Source organism: Delphinapterus leucas, chromosome 2 (genome assembly GCF_059928025.1).
Source record: "Delphinapterus leucas isolate spDelLeu-1000000601 "Yukka" chromosome 2, BTC_Dleu_Yukka2, whole genome shotgun sequence".
Classification (NCBI taxonomy): Eukaryota; Metazoa; Chordata; class Mammalia; order Artiodactyla; family Monodontidae; genus Delphinapterus; species Delphinapterus leucas.
Window position 1 is genome coordinate 139,120,550 of NC_143130.1, and position 23,539 is coordinate 139,144,088.

General features: G+C 36.1%; 1 protein-coding gene across 7 annotated transcripts in view; it reads left to right on the forward strand.

The window, feature by feature from the left end:
* KIAA0586 (KIAA0586 ortholog) overlaps positions 1-23,539 on the forward strand; it is a 114,726-nt gene that overhangs the window by 54,463 nt on the left and 36,724 nt on the right. For all 7 annotated transcript variants that reach the window (XM_089907753.1, XM_089907754.1, XM_089907752.1 and 4 more), the window contains 4 exons: positions 4,266-4,400; positions 9,173-9,350; positions 18,091-18,245; positions 21,810-21,918. In XM_089907753.1, the coding sequence (XP_089763879.1) occupies positions 4,266-4,400; positions 9,173-9,350; positions 18,091-18,245; positions 21,810-21,918 (577 nt within the window). The remainder of the gene's footprint in view (positions 1-4,265; positions 4,401-9,172; positions 9,351-18,090; positions 18,246-21,809; positions 21,919-23,539) is intronic.

Genomic DNA, 23,539 nt, shown 5'->3' on the forward strand with positions numbered 1-23,539 from the left:
AATTCCCTGGTGGTCCAGTGGGTAAGACTCCGTGGTCCCAATACAGGGGGCCCGGGTTTGATCCCTGGGGAACTGTGGGGTCAGGGAACTAGATCCCACATGCATGCTGCAACTAAGAGTCCGCATACTGCAACTAAGAAGTCCACATGCCGCAACTAAGAAGTCCACCTGCCACAACTAAGACCTGGCACAGCCAAAATAAATAAATAAGTAAAGATTTTAAAAAATAATAAAAAAAATACTGAAATAGGACCCAAGGGTACTAACTCTCCTAGTTATTATCTAGCTTTATGGAAGGAAAATTCACATTTAAACATATATATCTTAACATATATATCAACATGTATAATATATATAAAAATACCATACAGAAATGATAATAGGGATTTTCTTTTGAAAATTATTAATGAATAGAAATCTTTACTTTTTATGTTTTCAAACAACCTAAGCAAGTAAGGGTAGTTGTGCTCAACTTTCATCTACATTCATCCATAGCCTTTGCTAAGCATTGCTATTATTGTTGCTCTTTAAAAAAAAAACTTATTTGATAATTTTTGACATATGTATATATCTGTAAAGCCATTACCACAGTTAATGTAATGAACATATTCATCATCCATCACTCCCAAATCTCTCCTCAGGCCCTTTTGTAATCCCTCCTTCTCATCTCTCATCATTCCTCTCATTCTCTATACCTCTTCCAGTAACCACTGATCTACTTTCTGTAACTATAGATTAGTTTCCATTTCTAGATGTATATAAATGGAATCACGTGGCATGTATTCTTTTTTTTTGTCTGATTGTTTTAACTCAGCATAATTATTCTGAGATTTATCTGTGTTATACTTTGTATCATAGTTCATTCCTTGTTATTGCTGAGTAGTGCTCTATTGTATGGATGTGCCACAGTTTGCCTATTCACCTGTTGATGGACGTTTGGGTTCATTTCCAGTTGGGAGCTATTACACGTAAAGCTGCTATGAAGACTTGTGTACAAGTCTTTGTATTGACATATGCCTTCATTTCTCTCTGGCAAATATCTAGGGGTGGAATGGATGGATAATATGGTAGTTATATCTTAATCTTTGAGAAAAGCTGTTTAGGGCTTCCCTGGTGGCTCAGTGGTTAAGAATCCGCCCGCCAATGCAGGGGACACGGGTTTGAGCCCTGGTCCGGGAAGATCCCACATGCCGCGGAGCAACTAAGCCCATGTGCCACAATTACTGAGCCTGTGCTCTGGAGCCCGTGAGCCACAACTACTGAAGCCCGTGTGCCTAGAGCCCATGCTCTGCAACAAGAGAAGCCACCGCAACAAGAAGCCCATGCACCGCAACGAAGAGTAGCCCCCCCTCACTGCAACTAGAGAAAGCCTGTGCTCAGCAATGAAGACCCAATGCAGCCAAAAATAAATTAATTAAATTAAAAAAAGAAAAGCTGTTTAATTTGATCTGCCAAAATTTTGCATAGACTTTTTCCTTCTATGTTTTATATTACTATAAATATTTTGGAGCTTTGCTCAGGACATGGTTAAGTACTTAGAGACAGTTTTACCCTTTTGAGTCTTGCTTTTAAGATTTGTTAGGCAGTACCAGAACAGTACTCAATCTAGGGCTATTTATCCCCCGCTATGGAGAGAAGACACTTCTATGTACTCCACCCAGTGCCTCATTAATGAGGTTTTCCAGCCTGGCTAGTGGGAACAACCATCCAAGCCCTGTGTGAGCATCAGGCAGTGTTATATCCAGCCCCTTCTCAGGTGCTCATTCCTGCAGCCTCATGTAATTGTCTCCAAAGCATCTGCTGAGTAGTACTCAGCTTAATACTCAAAGGGGATCTTCTGTAGATTTCCAGAGTTTTCTCCCTCTGCAGCTTTCACTTTTCTAGCCGTCCGTCTTATGAACTCTAGCTGTCTTGGCCTCCCTGGAGTTTCAGCTCCATCTTCTTAGCTTAGGCTCTTGTGCCACAGCCTGGAAACTCAGATGGTAAGCTGGAGCAGTCATAGGGTTCTTCTGACTTGTTTTTCATTTCTCAGGGATCACTGTCTTTTGTTACCTGATGTTCCATGTCTTGAAATGCAGTTTTTCACATACTTTGTCCATTTTTTAGTTGTTTCAAGGGGGTGGGTGTACCTGGTCCTTATTACTCCACCTTGACTGGAAGTTTTAGAAGTCTAGTTGCATTTTTATCTTTCCATTTGTATCATTATATAGGATCATGATGAAAAAAGAGAGAGATTGGTGTACTTTTGAAACAACATGCCCTTCTATCCCCTTACAATCATAATGCTAGAAATTTCTTATTTTTTCTTTCTTTTTGGCCGTGCCACGCAGCTTGCGGGATCTCAGTTCCATGACCAGGGATTGAACCTGGGCCACAGCAATGAAAGCCCAGAATCCTAACCACTAGGCCACCAGGGAACTCACTAGAAATTTCTTTAAAGCAGCCTATTCAAGTGATGTAAACTAGGATTGTATATTAAATTCACCAGTGGAGCTTTTAAAAATATGCATCCTGCCCCCACCCTCTGATATGTTGATTCGGTAGGTCATGAGTGTTATATGGTATACATGCATGTGTGTGGGCGGTTAGAAGCCTAAACCTGTATATTTTTAAAAAGCATCCCAAAAGATGATGCTCATTCTTCGTTAAAAATAGTAACTACTCATTTTACTTTGCGTTGAATGAGGTTAAATCACTTGTTTGTGTCACATAGCTGTATAGTGATAGATCCACAACTCTTTTTATATGGATACATGATAATTTGCCTTTCATCTTAAGCTATCAACTTAAGCTAAAAACTGTAAATTTTGAGTTCTAATAGGAGCTATCTAATCCTAAAGCTTGAGTTGCAAGCAGCTGGGTGTGTGTGTCCGGTGTTTGTCAAGTCCAACAAACAAAAAGCAAAAGATGCCATGTAGCATCTCTACACTATTAAAGACACAGTAGGGTAAAGATGCCAAATCTGGAGATTCATACATTCAAGTAATAAAATGTGTTAAAACAATTTGCTTTACTATGTGTAGGAGTATGAAATAATTAATGAAGGAGAGTTTTGATAAGATTTTAATAGGGCAGTTACTTTTCTAACAGTAATTATTTATTACAAGTAATTGAGTCTGTTCTGAAGAGAGTGGAAATCACTTTTATAAAATAATATGGGGGGAAGCATAAAGGAGAAGTCTTTATTTTCAGAGGAGCATTACACTAACATTTGGCTTACTTAATATGTCATTAGGGCATTTTTATCCATTCTTAGAACTTTATCATGGTGCCAAAGCACATTTAAGTTTGTTTAAATAGCTGAACTGAACCAGGACTAAATTATAACATCTTTCTTTTTTTACATTTGAAACTAAACTTTAATTTTGATATCTTTACTAAGCCTAAATCAGATATGCTACAAATTCATGATAAAATCACATGCAGAAGTACAGTCTTGAAAAAGACTAACTTTGCAGTTATGTACCAGTAGGTATTTATCTGTGTACACCTGGGGGATAAAGACTTGTACTGCAGAGTTAAACTTTATTTCATTAAATGTAAGATACTTAAGTAAAAAAAAATACTATTAATGGAGTTTAAAATCATGCTAATCCTTGTATTTACAAGGGAATCCAGTTTTCTGACTCTGTGGCCCACACTGTCCTTCATTTTCGGGACTGGTCTATTTTGAGGCACCAAGAAGTCTAAGCTGGGTCTTCCAGCTAGGGCTTTCAGTACCTGCTCCCTAGCGAGTACTGGAGGTCAGCGCAAAGGCAAATGGACAATCAAAGGTCTATAGGTGCCTCAGCGTATTTCTGCAGTTTTTCATTTCTGCCTGTGGTCCAGATTGCACCACTGCTACAGTGCTTTGCCCCCATTGCCACACTGGGGGCGCAGCTTTGTGTGCTGCATCAACATGAAGCAGGAAACCGTGTGAGCCAAAAACTTGATGACACTGTGTAAAACGTTTATGAATCATTGTAACTCAATCACATGGGACAAAGGGTCCAACTTTCATATGATTTTATAGTAAATCTCTAGTTTAAATATAACCCAATTATTTTATACCGTTATTTACATTTGAGGCAAAAATAAAGAGTTTTTAGTATAGTCGAATGGAAGTGAGATCTAAATGATAATAAAGAGTCCATCTTCTTTCTGTAAAGTGCTAATATGACCATGTTCATGATGACTGTTAAGTTTTATTAATCATAAATTATGAAAAATGTAATTGATGCATTAATTTTTGTTTTTTTATTGTATTGTCTTTATATTTTACTTAGGAAGATGATCCTCCCAGCGAAGGACAAGTGATTAGGATGCCCCATAAAGAAATTCATGCTGATGCAATTCTTTCTCTTCTTGCTAAACAAAACCAGGAATTGTTAGTTTCACAGCAAATGGTCTATCATTCAGAGGTATTTTTTAACCTTAATTTTTTTTTCTGTTAGATCTAAGTACAGGAAAAAGATAACAAAAATATTCCTACGTTTAGTTAAAGCACTCTAATACTTCAGCTTACTCAGGGATCAGCCTTGCAGTAACTTTAACCTAGAACCGTAGTTACGAGTTTTACAGCTGAAAGGAATTTAGGCCATCTGTTCCAACTCTCTTATTCTACAGATGAAAAAAGCTGAAGCCCTTTCAAATGATTTGTGAGGATTGTTCATTCTTTCTTTCTTTCTGCAACCATTTACTGAGTATCTACTATATGCCAGACACAACCTCCGAAAAGGTACAAAGATGAATGAGGCAGGGTCCCTACCTTTAAGCAGCTTACAGTCCTGTAGGGAGAAAAGAGCTTAAACAATTACTCTACCGTGCAGTAACTGATCAAATAGCTGGAGAAGTAGATTGAACAATATGATCGTAAAGAACCTTGTAGGCCATGGTAAGGCTTGGACACTATGGAGCCCCTTAAGATATTTTTGGGCAAGGGAGTCACAGGCTAAGATATTTAGGAAGACATATGGAGCCATGGACAAGTGAGGGAAAGATAGAGGTTTGTCAGAACACCACTGGAGTAGTCCAGAATGAGAACATGAACAAAGGCAGTTAAGTAGAAATAGAAAGGAGAGAGATTTAAATATAAGAGTACTGATTGGCAGTAATTGGTCACTGGTTAAGGGAAGTTGTGGTTGTATAGCTGTTGGCTTAGAAAAGCAGAGAGAAGAGTGCTAAGTATTGTGGGGAAGGTAATGAATTTGATTTGAAACATTAAGTTTAAGGTGCTTAAGGAAATTCCAGGTGGAAATGTACAGTGTCGTTGCTCAGGCTGGTTAATGATAGAGGTGGGACGAGGATTCTTGATTCTATTTAGTATTCTTTCTATTGTATTTGGTTGTCTTTGCTTGAACAGGTGTGAAACTGGCTTTAGATGAGCTGAAGATCTGAAGACTATACAGAATCCAAGGAGATGACTGGCTTTATTTTCTATTAATTTTTATCTTAAAAATTTTAATTCTTAGGAAAGGTAGAAGAAAAAAGATATGGAACTTAGTAATGGAAAAAATGGAAATTTAACTTACTTCTTCTTATTGAAAAATGACTAAATTTTCTGCAACTTTGCTTAGCTATTGACCAAAAATTGATTTCACTGGAAAGATACTAGTTGTGATTGCTGTTGCTAAACTCAAGAAAGTACTCTCATAGCTGTAGAAACCATGCTGCTTAGTATAGAAACCAGTAGGCTGAGAGAGAAAAAGGAGAGAGAAAATGAGACAAACAAATGGCACAAAAAATAGTAGAAATGTCAGTGTAGTTTAAAAGTTCCATTAACTAATCCCTCTTTCCTTCATTTTGGAAATCAGTAATATTGGTTCATTTATTCATTTGATGCTCAGACTTTTCCATCTTTTTAATGCTGGGAAATTTCTCTCACTACTTTTTCAATTTTTTTCTTCCTCTCATTTTTCCCCCTCTGGCTAGAACTGTTATTTCCAAATATTAACACTTCTGCTTCTGCTTGTTTTATCTCTTAGACTTTCTATGTCTTCATTCTTTCCTACTCTCTTCTGGGAGAGTTCTTCAATCTGATCTGCCAACCACTAAGTTGTTCTTTAGCCTACTATTTATCTGATTTATTATATTTTTCATATCTGATAGTCTTACTTGGTTCTTTTTTTTTAATGATTTTTTGTTTCACATTGTTAATATCTTTCTTTATTCCTTGTGTGTATGTATGTATGATTAATGTTTTTCACTTTTTTTTTTAAACACTAATTGATTCCTCGAGTATCTGTTTCTTTTTTTAACATCTTTACTGGAGTATAATTGCTTTACAATGATGTGTTAGTTTGTGCTTTATAAGAGTATCTGTTTCTTTTGGTATATGAACTCATGTTCCGGGGCCGGGGTGGGTGGGGTGGTGGTGGTGGGAATAAGCTATTCTGTGAGAAATCCTATTGCGTAAGGACTAAAATCAGGCCATAGTCTGTTCCTGTGAATATAAGAAGAGAGGAGGAGATGAGCCCCAGGGATGGCGTCTCAGGCAGCACAGAACCACTATTGATCGTGGCCACTGCTGTTTGCTGGTACTCTACCGTTTAGTGTTTCTGATGGTTGTTGTGTCTTTAAAACCCTTAGGAAGAAGTTTCGTTGGGAAGTTTTGTATTCCTGTCCTGGGGTGAAGAAGGAAGAGAGTAAGGGAATGAATGGTCCTGGGTTCCTGGTCAGATGTCACCTATAACTTTTTGCCCCAGCTGGGCCTTCATGCTCCCTGATGTTACTCTGGGGTACTAGTATCTGCAGCCCAGATTGTTGCCAAGATCTTTATGGTTAAGGGACAAGCAGTGATGATCTCACGTTAATGAAGGAAAAAGGGAATGACAGCAGCACTTTGTACCAATCTTTCTTCTCACTAAACCTCCTCTAGCGACCCTCCTCCTCAGGATGCAGCCCCTTTCTCCCCACACACACAAAGTCAAGCTAGTCATCAGTCTTTCTTAGTAGTTTTTCACAACTTTTACTTAGTTCTCAGAATCCTGGTTTCTTCCCACTTATGTAGTTACTACAACATTGTTTTGGGGACAGGGAGCTGGCAGCCTTTGTTAGTGTGCCATCTTGGCTAGACCAGAAGCCCAGAAGTTGGAAGTTTATCCTTTCCAGATCTTTTTCTAAGCATCTAAGCATTTGCATATGTGTGTTTGTGTGTGGTCATGTGTGGATAATTTTGAGGTATATGTATGTGTTTTTCTGCCATCTGATTCTTAAAATTTAACTATAAATCCTAAAGATCCACCATATCCTTTTTATCTACCATGTAGTATACCCTAGGTTAATTATTCTACTGTTGAAGGATTTTTAGATTGGTTCCAATTTTTTTTCTTTCCAAACTGTAATAAGAATAAAATCCTTTTTACATTATGAGGAATTGCCTTTCTATAGAAGATGAGGGGTGGAATTACTCAAAAGGCACAAGCATTTATAATTTAAATAGACACTAATAAATTGCTTTTCAACTATATGAGATTCCTTTCCAACACCACATATATATATATTTTTTTGCGGTACGCGGGCCTTTCACTGTTGTGGCCTCTCCCGTTGCGGAGCACAGGCTCCGGACGCACAGGCTCAGCGGCCATGGCTCACGGGCCCAGCCGCTCCGCGGCATGTGGGATCTTCCCGGACCGAGGCACGAACCCGTGTCCCCTGCATTGGCAGGTGGACTCTCAACCACTGCGCCACCAGGGAAGCCCACATATGATATTTTTAATCTTAAATTTTTGCCAGTCTGATTAACAGCGACATTTAGTGCGTTATCCTACATTTACAGAACTATCAAACATTTGTTTTGTTTGTAATAAGAACTAGTAGTAATGATACATTTGTAAGTTAAAATATTGCTTTGGTAAGAAAATAGTGACCATTCTTTGTGCTTAAACAACTCTTTGCCCAGAGGGAGCATCAGGTCAGTGAGAGTAGTCTGAAGACAAAACTGCAATTTGTACATTTATGTGGATGGGCCAGGTGTACTACTAGAGATCATAGGTAGCCTAACTTAGAATTGACATGAGTCTGAGCTTTGAGTATAATATTAAAATGATAACTGCTTATGAGTACGAGAGCATTTTGTGAATAGGGAAGCTAAATCTTCAGTAGGGTCATAGAGTATTAAGGTGTTAAGTAGTTCAGCAGTTACAAGTACCTTAAAAAATTGGTTCACAACAGAGAAGGTACTATATATTGCACAACATTTATATGGTAGTGGAGAGTAATACAGGCACTGTGAAATATTTCTAATTAATTTCTAGGGAAAATGTATCTGCTGTCATTCTAAACTTTGCCCAAGAATCTCCAAGGGTTTTATATTAATTGCAAAACAATCTTTTTTTTTTTAAAGGGTGTTGAGCAACTGATATTCTTAAAGAAAAGTCAGATTACAGGATAAGGGGAGCTACAAATCTGTAGAGGATAATTAGGGCAAATTGTAGAAAATCTTGAATGATGAGCTAAACAGTTAGATTTTATTTTGTAATCAACAGAGCCATCAAAGATGTTTCAGCAGTGATTTCTTCATATATTCTAGTAAAAAAACTCTACTTGGTTGAAATTAAACTCCTTTTAATAAAAAACATGAGAACTCTCATATACTGGAATTTTTATTCAGTTCTTGATTAGTAAACTCATTTATTAGAATATCTCCAAGTCACAAGATGCGCTAGTGATTAGGGCATATTATTTTTAATACCAAAAGAAAATAGAATTCATCATTTTTTTAGTTTTTATTTATTTCATATATTTGATAAACATATTCATACTTTTTGTACATTTTCATCAGTTTTATTATAAAGTTCACACTAACAACTTTAGCCAATTTTCATTCATAAAGAACAAGAGGTGAATTTTCTATTCTTCTAATTAAGCTGTATGAACAATGTATAATGTGTGACAGCATTTAGTGTTTTAAATAACATTTTTCCGGTGTGTTTTATTGTTGTCTAATTTGGAGGTTGAAGAAAACAGATAGTGGGTATTTAACTTCATAAGAAATAAGACATGGAGAACAAAGCCTGCACTTAGATATCTTATTAAACTAACTTTCCTGTAGCGTGTATGTGGCATAATAAGGACTTCCTAAAATAGCTTTCAAGCAGTCATGTGGTCTGCATCATGATACATTTGACAAATATTTCTTGTTTTGACTTGATTTTAATGTAATGTGTGTAACAATGGTTTCTACTTTTTACAGGACTTGGAAAACAGTGTAGGTGAACTTAGTGAAGGACAAAGGCCCAGGCTGACAGCAGCAGCAGAGAACATCTTAATAGGACATTCCGCCTATATGCAGCAGCCTGTAACTAACGCAGAGTCTTCAGATCAGAGATGTGCTCCTAAGCCATTATCTCAGCAGTGTGACACAGTTACAGGTATACACCAAAATATTGCTTCTTGATGTATTGTCTGTTAGAATATTCACTTCGAACCCCATCATACTTTTTTGGTACTGTTTCCATGTTGAATGCTGTATTCTGTTTTGTATTATAATCTACAGTAGTGTTCCTAATCTGAATTAAGAAAAGCATAACTATTTTCAGGTAGGGGCTTACAAAATTTCCTTATTAAAAGGGGTATTCATAATTGAAAAGTTTGATAATGACTTTTTCTATGGTATTTATAGCAGTATTTCCCCAAAGTGTTGGTACGTGAATCACTGGATGGGGCATGAGATAATTTTGGTAATATGCATGTGTCCACCTAAAAATTTTTAATAGTGATGTATTTATTTTAATATATACTGGAAAAATATAACCAGCACATCAAAACTGTGACATAACAGATCTTGCGTAGGACAATGTTAAATTAGGTAGTACTGTAGAAGTTCAGTCTTCTGACTCAGTGCTCAGTGTACTCGGGACTGTTTTGGAATTTTATTATCTAAACTTTCTGCTGTAACACTTTGGGAATAAGAGTAGAATAGAGAATACCAGTTTCTAGCATATGTAGTTGATTTTCATTATCTATAGTACTTATGTCCTATAGAGTCACCAGAAACATTGAATTAGCAAATACTGAGCCACTGCTTCTAGGGGAAATACAAGGTTAGGTTCCTGTGAGCCTCTGATTATAACATTTTTGACAGTTGATCCATACATAACTTTGTTTTATGTGTGTTTCTATTTAAGGACACTTATTTAATGTATATTGTTGATTCATTAACATTGAATCTCACGGCCAACAGCACTTAACTCATTCCTGAATGAAACTTATCTAACACATATATTTTTTCTCTAAGGCTCATCGCAGCCTTCTTGCACTTAGGTACACTAGAGAGCACTTCTGCACTATGTTTGGGGGCCATTTTAAACACCCACAAAATCAACAAAGCGTTCAAAAATGTGTCACTAAATAGACAGCGAAAAAGAACACTTGTTCACGGTGTAAGAGCTGGTAAGAAAGCAGAGCAGCACCGTGTTCAACCTCATCTGCTGAAGTGTGTGTAGGGTGATTCAGGTTTCTGCTGCTCTACACATGTCCACAAATGACTGCGAACGTGCTGTGAGTATTGATTTCAGGGTTACAAATAAATTTTATCAGATAGGTGAATTTGCAGAAATGGAATCTTCAGATTAATGAGGATCAATTATATTCTCATTTATTGATTTTCTCATGCCCATTGCTGCATTTTCTTAAATGGAAAGAACTTCTGGAGGTATGCAGATTTGCCAGAAGTTAGAAGAGGAGATGCTGGAAGTTAGAAAAACATTGGCACAGAGTATGAGTAAACACCTTATCATTCAGAACTGAGAGACATTCAAGACTGAATTTTCTATGGGAATGAATGTAAATTAATATTTGAATTATTTATTTTATGCACATAGTAAGAGTATTAATTTTTTTACATTTTTAAAAATTAGTATTCAAAGTGGCATTAAAATATGACTTCTATATTTGTATCCAGCTAACCGTGCAGAGTGCAATTAAATAGAATTGACACTAGATGGCTCTCGCAGATCACTTGAGAGCTACTTGGTACTTGGCGAACAAAGAGGTACTTGTTAAATTGTTACAGAAAATAAAAATAAATAAATAATAAATGTTATAGAATAAAATCCATGAGGATATATCCTGTTTAGCCCCTCCTTATACCCTGGTATCACCTAGCAGATTACCTATAGTACAGTTCATTTTTAATTGTAGGCACACTATAGATATTTATTTAATTTAATTGGAAAAAATAATAAGTGATGTGGCGTAAGATTGAGCATATAGATGGGTCAGTATGACAGAGTGGCTAAGAGCTTGAGCTTTTGGAGTTTCAGAAATCAGTTTGAATTCCAGCTCTGTATTTTTGGGCAAGTAACAATCTTTCTGAGCCCAAGTTTCTTCATCTATCAAGTGGGGATAATATTAATGTATTAGTTACCTATTGCTATGTAACAAATTACCCCAAAATTTAGCAGATGAAGACAGCAAACATTTATTAGCTCACACATTTCTGAAAGTTATGAATCTGGGAGTAGCTTAGCTGCATGGTTCTCAGGATCTCTCATGAAGGTGTAGTCAAGCTGTTGGCTAGAGCTGCAGTCATATGAGGGCTTCAGCTAGGGTTGGAGGATCTATTTTCCAAGCTCACTCACATGGCTGCTGGCAAGATGCCTCAGTTCCTCATTACTGGAACCTTTCTATAGAGCTGTCATGACATGGCAGCTGGCTTTTCCCAGAGTGGATGATCTGAGAGAAAGTGAACAACCAAGATGGAAACCACGATGTCTTTTATAACCTAGTCTCAGAAGTGACATGCCATTACTTCTGCCACATTCTGTTGATAACACAGACCAATCCTGAAATAATATTGTAGGGGACTACAGAAAGGTGTGAATACCAGGACCCAGATGTTAGGGGACCGTCGTGGAGGCTGCTTACCAGAAACAATATCTACCTCCTAAGGTTATTAGGGGTGGGTAGTAGGTGACAATGCACATAAAGTAGTTAGCACTGTGCTTGGCACATGGTAACTGTTACTATCTTCAATAATGCTTGGAGAATGTAAAAATATCAGTACCTTCTCAAATGTATTTAATGGAACCAGAAACTATCCACAGTTGCTTAAAAGGAAGGTGCCTATAGAGAGCTAGTTTGTTCCTCTTGCTTTAAGTATTTTGTTACATTATGTTTACTGCAGAAGAATGAGTCCCAGTGTATCACTATTTCTGCTACTGGCTAATCTCATGCCTTTCATGTTGATTTTTAGTAACTTTGTTTACAGAGGCTCAGCTCTTCTTACCTTGCCTGTCCCCACCCCTGCTCATTTTCAGAAAGCATCCTATTTGCAACCTATAGTCCCCTATCAGTGTTTCTAATTCTGAGGCTTTCACGTTGCGTTGAGTAACAAAAAGCTGCTAAATAAGGTTTAAAGAATTGTCTCGAGAGCCCTAAAGTGTAAACTGGTATTTTGAACAAACTGTGAGGACTCTGGGACTTACTACCAATTATAGCTCTTCATTTACTCAGAAAACTTGTATTGAGTACCTACTGTGTACTCGGTACCAATATATTAGTACAATATTAGGGTCTTGAGATGCAGAGGTAATAGACATCTGCTCTCAAGGAAGTTTACAAACTCGTGTAGAAGAATATGAGACAGCAGTTTTAATATTGTGTGATTAATGCACAACACAGACTGCTTTGGGAGCGCAGAGGAGGAACAGCCCACACATGAGAGCTCAGAGAAGGTTTCCCACAAGAGCCAATGTGAAACTGAATCTTAGAGGAATCAGCCAGATGATGAAGTGTGATAAGCACGTTCCAGTTTATTCATTTACTTATTCAGAAAATATTTTTTTGAGTGCTTGCTCTGCTCTAAGCACAGTCTAGGTGGTAGGAATATAAAACCTGGTAAGGCCTTATCCATAATGAATATTTTCTCTAGTAGAAGTAGTAGAGAGAAGGCAAAAACATGCAATAAATTACTGTAGTTATTGTGAAGCAGTCCGTATGGGATGGGAGTACAGGTCAGTTGTAACTGGGGAGGGCAATCAAGAAAGACTTCATGGGGCTTCCCTGGTGGCGCAGTGGTTGAGAGTCCGCCTGCCAATGCAGGGGACGCGGGTTCGTGCCCCGGTCCAGGAGGATCCCACATGCCACGGAGCGGCTGGGCCCGTGAGCCATGGCCTCTGAGCCGGCACGTCTGGAGCCTGTGCTCCGCAGCGGGAGAGGCCACAATAGTGAGAGGCCCGCGTACCGCAAAAAAAAAAAAAGGAAGACTTCATGTGTGAGGAGCTAACTTGAAATGAGTTCTCAATGATGAATAGATGTTTGCTGTGTAGTAAGTGTAAGAGAAACCTCCAAGGCAGAATATGCAATGAGACAAGGGGATATAATATCAAGTGGTTTTTCAATTTACTCTAAGACAGTAGAGATTCGTTTGTGTGCAAAACGGAAAGTAATTCCAATCTTACTTTATATTTATGCCCATGGAAAATTCAGTCTTGAATTTCTGTCAATTCTGAATGTTTTGTGATATTCACAGATCCATTAAAGATTGTATGTAAATGAGTGACATGATCATATTTGCCTTTTATTTAGCAAGATCATGTGAGGTGCAGTGTGATGGATAGATTGCAGAGGATTAAGACTGGAGGCAAGGAGCCTCTGGCTTAGACAGTTATTAAAGTAAACCTGGTGAGACATTATTCAGCAGTGAAGAAATATGAAAAGGGAGACTTGAGAGACATTTGAGGAGGAGAGTGGACAAGACTTAGTTGAATATGAGAGGTGCAAAAGAAGGGAGGGTCTAAGATGACTCCAGGTTTTTGGCTAGAATGATTGGATAGATGGTATTTCCATTCACTGAGGGAGGGAGGGATTCTAGAGGAAAGACAGAATTAGGAGGAAATAAGAATGAGTGGGGTTTCATCTATGTGGAATTTGAGGTACCTTTGGGTTTCATACAAATGGAATAATTTATTAGACAGGCAAGAACCAAAGCTGCTGCTGGCACTGGCAATTCAAGCAGACTTAGTCTTCTCTGAAAGTCTACCATGGTTGCTTTTTCAAAGCAGTAAGATTCTAGAAGAGTAAAATTAGGGATTTTAAATTATGGTTAATTAAATTTGTCTTGAATGGAATACTACTTTAAGTGTCTCTCTTACAAAGGGCTAACTAACGTACATTACACTCAATGAGCATACTTTTTAGAAGTGACAGAGCAAGTTCAAACATTGTTGTGATTGCTGTCATGGAATCCTTTCCTGATCCCTTACCACTGGGTTAGGTACCGTCAAATATGCTCTCTGTGTAGTCCTCTAATGTCGCCTGCCTAATGTTGCTCTTATCACACTGATTTGTAATCTCACTTGAAAATGGAGACTTTATCTTGTCCACTGTCATAGCCCTGTCATCTAGCAGAGTATGTAGCGTAGTCAGTAAATATAGGTTAAGTGATAGGGTGTCATATGAGCTGAAAGCTATTATGCACTTTTAATGCTTTTGGGAGATGTTTGATTATACACTTTCTTTGTTTCTATATTTAATTTTTTTCTTCTTTTATCACAATCTACCTTGTGTCCTTTTTTTTTTTTTTGGCGGTACGCGGGCCTCTCACTGTTGTGGCCTCTCCCGTTGCGGAGCACAGGCTCCGGACGCACAGGCTCAGCGGCCATGGCTCATGGGTCCAGCCGCTCCGTGGCATGTGGGCTCTTCCCGGACCGGGGCACAAACCCATATCCCCTGCATCGGCAGGCGGACTCTCAACCACTGCGCCACCAGGGAAGCCCACTTGTGTCCTTTTCAGTTAACTTTTTTCTTTACACCCATACATCAGCCACATATCATTTTACATAAAAATAAAATACGGTTATGTCATATATTACTTTAAGTTATAGACTTTTTTTGAGTGCTCTTCATCTACCCCTCCTCCTCACATTTTCTCCTGTCCCACTTTATGCCTTAACTCGTGTTAAGATTCTGGTATGTAACCTTCATGGTTTTTTTCCCTTATGCATATATAATAATTATATACACACACACATACAGTATACATGATAGGTACATACGATGTGTGTGTATTTGTTGTTATTTTACAGGTTGAGATTGTGTCATGCACACTCGCCTGCATTTTGTTTTCACCCAGTAAACCCTGCAGAAATTACTCGAGGTCAAGTAGTAGTGCTTAAATTCATCTTTTTTATTGACTTTTTATCCACTTTTAGTATGGATTTCCGATAATGTATTCAGTCATTGCTCTGTTGATGAATATTTACTTTATTATCATTTCACCCCTACTATAAACAGTGCTAAAGTAAATATTCACACATGTGTATCCTAATATATTGCTGCATTTTATATTTAGGGAATAGTTTCCCAGAAGTAGTTACTGGGCCCAAGGGAAAATATATTTAAAAATTTAAAATAGATATACCAAGTTGCTGTCTTAAAATTTTAAACTAATTTATTTTTATTAGTAATATATTACAACCTTCCCTCTATATCCCTTCCAGAAATTGTGTTTACTACTATTTTTATTTTTGTCAGTTAAAGTATAAAGATATGGCTGACTACTGCTGAGTTTATGTTTGTTGGCTATTTGTATTTGCTCTTCTGTGAATTACTTACTTAAGTTCTCCCCCCGTCTGTTAGGTTCTAAGTTTTTCTTGTAACTTTGTAAGAACTATTTCTGTATTTTAGATATTTTCTATCATCTGTATTGCAAATGTCTTTTCCCAAATTTGTACTTTGTTCATTGACATTATTTATATTCTTTTCCATATAATTTAAAAAATTTTATAGAATTATTTACATCGCTTATACTTCCTGTGTTTTCATCACATGGTTAGGTTTCCCCCAATACAAGCTTATATCTGTAGTCTCAGATTCTTTTTGCAAGTTCATTATTTAGTATATATTTATATTTAAGTCTATCTGGAATTTATTTTTACAAGTGGTGTAAGGTAGAAGTTCAATTTGATTTTCTTCCAGGTAAGTAGTCCGTTGTGCCAATTATTATGTATCTTTTTCCTACTGAATTAAAATATCAACCAATTTGTATATTAAATTCTCATAGCCGTAGGAATTTTTTTTTCTCGATTCTTTTTTCTAAGTATTCTAGATTCCTTAGGATCTAAAACACATTGGATTACTGTGTCTTTATGGTACATTCTGTTATCTGATAGGGCAAGTTTACTTTTTAAAATAAATTTTCCTGGGGCTTCCCTGGTGGCGCAGTGGTTGAGGGTACGCCTGCCGATGCAGGGGACACGGGTTCGTGCCCCGGTCCGGGAGGATCCCACATGCCGCAGAGCGGCTGGGCCCGTGAGCCATGGCCGCTGAGCCTGCGCATCCGGAGCCTGTGCTCCGCAACGGGAGAGGCCACAACAGTGAGAGAGGCCCGCGTACCGCAAAAAAAAAAAAATTCCTGCTTTTCTTGACAATTCTCAGGCATTTATCCTTCCATATAAACTCTAAAATTATGTTTTTCAATTAAAAATCACCCTGATTGGAATTGTGCTAATTTATGTATTAATATTGGAAGAATTGACATTTTTATATGTATGTATAAAAATACATTTAATGTGTTTTACTATTTGTCCAGATCTTGTTTTGTGCTCTTCAATAAGATTTCATAATTTTCTTCATTTTCTTCTTCTATACCTTTCTTAATTATTTTACAGTTCTGGTCACTATAGTAAAAGATTATTTTTTCTATTTCTAAGTGCATATTGCATAATATAGAGAGAAACCAATGACTTGTATATTTTTTTAGTATCCAGTCGTAGTACCAAATTGTCTTATTACTTCTAATAAAATTATTTTTCCTCACTAGGGACTCTAGGGCTTTCTAGGTATATAATCATATAATCAGTACAAAAAGTTTTTATGTATGTATGAATTCTTTTATCTTAATTCATTTGCCAGTCTTAAGAAAATGTAGGAAAATTGACATAGGAATAGAAAAAGCCATATCAGAATATAAAAAGGCCAATATGAGGCTTGGAACAATGGTTGCTCTAAATGATGCATGTTATTACAATTATTTAAATTAATCTTATAAATAAAATGAGAATAAAACAAGTAATAATTTTGAGAAATTGTTTTGTGTAGATCAAATTCTGGAAAGGTAAAACTTAAAAGTCAGTGTATGAAAAAAAAAAAAAAAAAAAAAAGTCAGTGTATGTAAAACCCACCTAAAAATATAGATTAACATAAAAAAACTAGAGAATACTAGGTTTATTTGCTAAACCTAAGAAATTGTCAACATACTGCCTTTAAATGGAAAATACCTGTGGGGTCTTTAAAATATCACTTCATTTAAAACAATTTATGTATAGTGCTTCAGGTCTATTTCTACTGATTAAAATGAGACTGCATTGTGCTACATTTAAAAGGTGACCATTAATTAGGAAAAACAATTTTCTTAGAAATAATTTAGCAAGAATGTGAAATAAGGAACAGTGACTAGGAGTTGAAAGATGAGGATTTTAGTTCCTTTTCACCTCTTAGCTCTGATATTTTGACAGTTAACTTCCCTGAGCCTTACAGTGAAAGACAGTTGTAAAACTATCGTATCCTCCTGCCTTACAGAATGATTGTGAGATTCAAGTTAAACAAGATAATATATGTGAAAGTGCTTGGAGTATAAAATGTAATGTAAATGTACAGTGATATTATTAGATAAATATTTATCTCTGCTCTTATTGTCTTCTTTTTATTGATTTCATTGAGATGCCATTGGTTGAGGAAAAGAGGAGCTTGATCTTTTGAAGAAAAATGCCAGAACAGAAATAAGCAATACCAACATTTTCTAGTCAGGAAATTGCCCCTTGATTTAAGATTACATTTTAGATGGAAAGTATTCTATTGACTCTTATTGATAGAAAAAGTAATCTGGAGTGTTGGGAGTTGGTGTGTAGGAGTGAGTGTTGGGTGTGGACTGCGTGAACAGCTTGCTGATTGGAACCTTAGAATTTCAGTCCATAGATTTGTTTGAACATAGGTACTTTTTGCATTCTCTGTGAGCTTTGGTTTTAATTGCAGTGAAGGCTTGGTGACATGTATTTTCTGTTGAAGTACTTCTAATTCAGCAGGTAAGAAATACTGGTAATTTTAGCCAATTTTTCTTTTTCTAGGAAATAATTTATTTTAACTTTTTGTTTACATACTTGATAACAGATGATATTTATGAAGATTTATGTGCTAGTCATGGTCCAATGAGTTTGGGAGAATTGGAGTTGCAGCCAGATCCTCACCTTGCCCTTCCCACAAAACTTCTGACAACACAAGAAGATGATGTTAAATTGTCAGTAGCAGCTGAAGATTTTCCTCAGGTACCCAATTAATAGCACTTGTACTTTACTTAAATCAGAATGGTAACAATATTGCCTTAGCATAGAACACTGTCAAGAGCACAGTCTTTGGAGTCAGACAGCCTCAAATCATGCCTCCTTTTTTCACTAACTCAAGCCTGGCTATAGATCTTAGCTCATCCAATCTCTAGCTGTGACCTTGAATACATACTTAGCCTTTTTCTAAGCCTTAATTTCCTCATCTTTAAATTAAAGATTAAAATAATGTATGTAAAAATGCCTATTACCAAGTTAGATAGCTATTATCATTTACACCTCTATATTCCCCTGCAATATCTAGTTTAGTAGTTTGTGCATAATAGGTACTCAATAAATATTTATTCTATTAAAATTTGTGAAGTGTGTTACCATGAAAGCATCAGATATTTCATACTGAGTTAAGCCAATGGCCCATGCAATCTTGTGTACTGAAAAAATAGGATAATTACTCTCCAAGGTGTAAAAAAAAATGCTCATGTTAAATTAAATACAGTTTTTTAATCTGTGTAATCTCACTGTAGATTTATTCAATAAATAGTCATCATGGTATGGTATTGTGTTGCATTGCATGGTGTTGAGGGTGAAAGCCAAAAGTATATAAAATAAAGATTGCTTATGGAACACACTATTATGTAGGGTTCAGTATTAATAACCTGTGACCAAGCAAAGATCAGGAAAAAAACTAGTAATGAATAAATATCTGTTAATTAATTCTGTAATAAAAGAAAAATTGTTTGTGACCTTGGGTTAGGCAAAAATGACACCAAAAACACTATCCATGAAAGAAAAAAAATTAATAAACTGGTCTTATCAAAAATAAGAACATCTGCTCTTCAAAACACACTGTTAAGAGAATGAAAAGACAAGCTACAGATTGGGAGAAGATATTTGCAAAATCACTTATCTGGTAAAAGGCTTATATGCAGGATATATAAGGAACTCACAGAATACAATATTAAGAAAACAAACAATCCAATTAAAAAATGGATAAAATCTTTGGACAGATACCTTACCCAAAGAAGATATACTGATGGCAAGTGAGCACATAAAAAGATTCTCAACATCGGTAATCGTTAGGAAAATGCTAATTAAAACCACAATGAAATACTACTACACAGGCATTAGAACATCTCAAATTAAAAAGACTAACATGCCAAGTTTTGGCAAGGGTGTGGAGCCCTTAAACTCTCATATGCTGCTGGCTGGGAATGTAAAATGATTCAACCACTTTGGAAAACAGTTTGGCAATTTCTTGAAAAAGTATTGATAAAATGTACACCTACCATATGACCCAGACATTTCACTCCTAGGTATTTATTTACCCAAGAGAAACTACCACATATGTCTAAGCAAAGGCTTGCACATGAATGTTCATAGCAACTTTATTGGTAGTAGCCCCAAACTGGAAACAACATAAATATTCATCAATTGCTGAATGTACAAGTTGTGGCATATCTATAAGATGGAATACTACTTAGCAATAAAAAGCCATGGACGGACTTCCCTGGTGGCACAGTGGTTAAGAATCTGCCTGCCAATGCAGGCGTCACAGGTTTGAGCCCTGGCTCGGGAAGATACCACATGCCATGGAGCAACTAAGCCCGTGCACCACAACTACTGAGCCTGCGCTCTAGAGCCCACGAGCCACAACTACTGAGCCCGTGCACCACAACTACTGAAGCCCGCGCGCCTAAAGCCAGTGCTCTGCAACAAGAGAAGCCACTGCAATGAGAAGCCCATGCACCGCAACGAAGAGTAGCCCCTGCTCGATGCAACTAGAGAAAGCCCACGCACAGCGGCAAAGACCCAATGCAGCCAAAAATAAATAAATAACTTTATTTTTAAAAAAAAAGCCATGGGCTACTGATACGTACAGTGACATGGATGATTCTCACAAAAGTTGTGTTGAGGGGAAAAAGCCAGAACCCCCACCCCCCAAAAAAATTGTGCATACCTTACGATTCCACTTACATGGAATTCTAGAAAATGCAAACTAATCTGTAGTTATAGGAGGGAATTCAGGTTATTTTGAGCTTGGTGGATATGTTCATCATATTATCTTGACTGTGATGATGGCTTCATGGGTATATACATTTGTCAAAACTTAACAAGTTATACACTTTAAATACATGCAGATTATTGTCTATCAGTTATACCTCAATAAAGATATTCTAAACAATAAAAGAAAGATTGCTCTCCTTTAATTATTGGCCTGTTTTAAAATAAAACTGCAAAGTGTCACCAGAAGAATGGCTTCAAAAAAATTCATATGTTAGATTTCCTTTACTAACAGAGAAGTATGGCTAGTACTAATACTAGCACACACTGTTTATAGTGCTTACTCTGCCAGAGGCTGTTCTAAGTTCATTATGTATTAACTAATTTAATCCTTTTAACAGCCTACTGAGGTAGTTATTATTATTATCATCCCCATTTGATGAATGAGAAAATTGAGGTATTGGGGGGTTAAGTAACTTACCCAAGGTCAAAGCTACATAATGACTTAGCCAAATTTGAACACAAGCAGTTTAGCTCCACAATACTCAGCTCTTAATCCCTGTGGTTGAGGAAGGGAGCCAGTAGGAAGGTTCTAAATTGAAGCAGCACAGAAGAGTCATAGTACCCATCTTAGAAATACACACCAAAATAATATTTCCTTTAGGGAAGAAACCTATATGACTAATGGCTCTCAACTTAGAAGACCAGAGGTGAGGCTAGTTGTTATTATTGCAGTCTAAAGCTACTCATTTTTACCTGTAGATAAATAAGTACCTGCCAGAACTGGGGTGGTTACATTTGAGTCCATGTGGACAGGTGTTTCAGATTCTCCTCTGCTTGTATCTGTTGTTAAGAGTTCAGAGATACCTTTTTAGGTTCCTGTCAAATTATATCTGACAGTTGTTTTGAGAGACTCATTCATAATTAGGCTCATAAAACAGGAAGGGGAAGAAAGAAAATGGCTAAAGTCATCACAATTTGTAATGTGTGATTGTGAAGGAATTTGTGACTACTGTAAATTTCAAATTTCGTTAGGTGGTAGTAAGGAAGAGAGATGATGGGGCTTATGGTAGAGTGTACTTTTCTTGAATGGCAAAGGAGGGTAACAATACCTACTCAACACTTGTGAGAATTCAGTGATGTTATTATATATAAAAGCTCTTTGAAAATTGCAGTACATTATGCAGATTTTCATTTTATGCAAAAATGGTTATATGGAAGTGCTTACAGTCAAATTAAGTTTTTATCCTGTCTAAATCCATCATGTATGTATCTAGAATAGTTGGTTTATAAGTAGCTCTGAATTCTCTAGGAAAAATAGAAATGATTTGAATATCTGAAATCTGTGTATATTACCCAAATCTTTTGAAAGATTTTATTTGCAATATCTTTTCTTTAGTAATATGTACTCCATCGCCCATTTGGTAGTTAGAAAACATGCATGATATTCAAATTTTATATAATAAACACCTAAATAATTTAATTGCTCAGATCTTTTTAAAGTAACTTAAAAAATAATATTATGACTTCATGTCTTAAATTCTTCAGTACCAACAAAAACAAGACCAAGATGTTAAGCAAGTTGAACACAAGCCAGTTCAAAGTCGTTTAATACGTGTAAGAAATAAATGTGATATTTCACTTTCACAGCAACAAGGTAAGATTTGTTTCCTTGTAATAATATAAGAGTTTGATACATGTTGTGAATTGAACACATATATAATGAGAATTCTTTTATATAAGTTTTATTCTTATTCTCTAGGGGTTTTTTTTGTTTTCTTTGATTTAGCCCTTTGGGATAAAGAATCTGGTATTGTATTTGAGTGTATATTTGTTAGTTCTTTTTACCAATAAACACTATTTCTGATGGACTTTAAAAACTCTTAGGTAGTATTTTTATTTTAATCTTACCTTTTGGTTCTTGTACAATTGAATGTCAGTGTCTTTTTATCTATGTATAAGTCTGTATCTGTATCATAGTTGTCTGTTTTAAATTATAATATAAAGGCAATGGTTATGGTTGTTAAGGAGCTTTGTAAAGGCTGTTTATGTTGTGTGGCGATTTGATCAACAGGTACAACTTAAAGAACAAAGAACTCATGTTAGATGCTATCATATGAATGAACTTTTCTGTACTGCTTGATTACCAAAATTGTGTGGCTAAATGATCCTGCAGTCAGCATCCCGGCATTTGATATTGTCTTTGTGTTTCTGCAAAGCTGTTGGCCTTGTGCTTAGTTTGCCTTCTTGCTTCTTTGTCATTTAAATTTTATGTAACCTAAATTCTGAAATTTGGCAGTAGAAATTAAGATGTCTTCTGTTTAAAAACTTTCTGTCTACAGTCCAGGTAGAAGTATTAGGAGTATTTTGAGCAGTAGAATGTTTTTCTTCACTTTTGTAATTGTGTTTTTTTATCTCATATATTGAATGCCAATATAATTACAAATGTAACTGTTTGGCAGTTTGGGGAGGACCTAAATGAGGAAGTGCTTAAGATTATGTTATATGAGGTTTAGGTTTTTACTTTTCTGCTTGTTTTCTGTTCCTTTCTTGCTCCAACTTTTCAGAACTTTCCCCTCCTGACCACTTTTTAAAACCTAACAGTGGTACAGTAGTGTTAGTATTATATCTTAGAATCCTATGGAAAATTACCTGTAACACTTTCCTCATTGTGTTTAAAAATTAATCATGACAGTATATAGATATGAGCAAATGAATATTTCTAAGATAATATCAGGACTGACTTGATGTCCTTCTACTGAATTCTGTTACTATTCATGGTCAATGACTGTATATTTAATTTAGTTTTTTAAAAAATTTATAATTTCTTAAAATTATAAATGAATTTTGTCTCCTTGGAGAATGTTGTATATAATAAAATGATCATTTTTCTCACCTGATAGGAAAATATCTTTGGTAAGATTTTAAGGGTAAATACCTCTCTTTAGGAAAGTGACATTGTTTTCAGTTTCACATATATGAATGTCTGACCACAAGATGGCAATATTTAAATTTTTGTTGACTTACAACGTCATTAAATAATAGTGTGCAGTTAACATTTAATGTCAGTAAAAATCATAAGAAAAATAAAAGAAACCAATGTGTTAGCTAGTAGGAGGAAGTTTTATTTAGAAAGAATCTAGAACAGTTGGATTTAATATGTGTAAAAATTATTTTCATTTAATTTTACATGCAATACAGAAGTTAGGAGAGCCGCAGGCCTATGTCAGTTTTAACCAAGATAAATAAATACCCAGTGGGCTATAGATAAAACATTT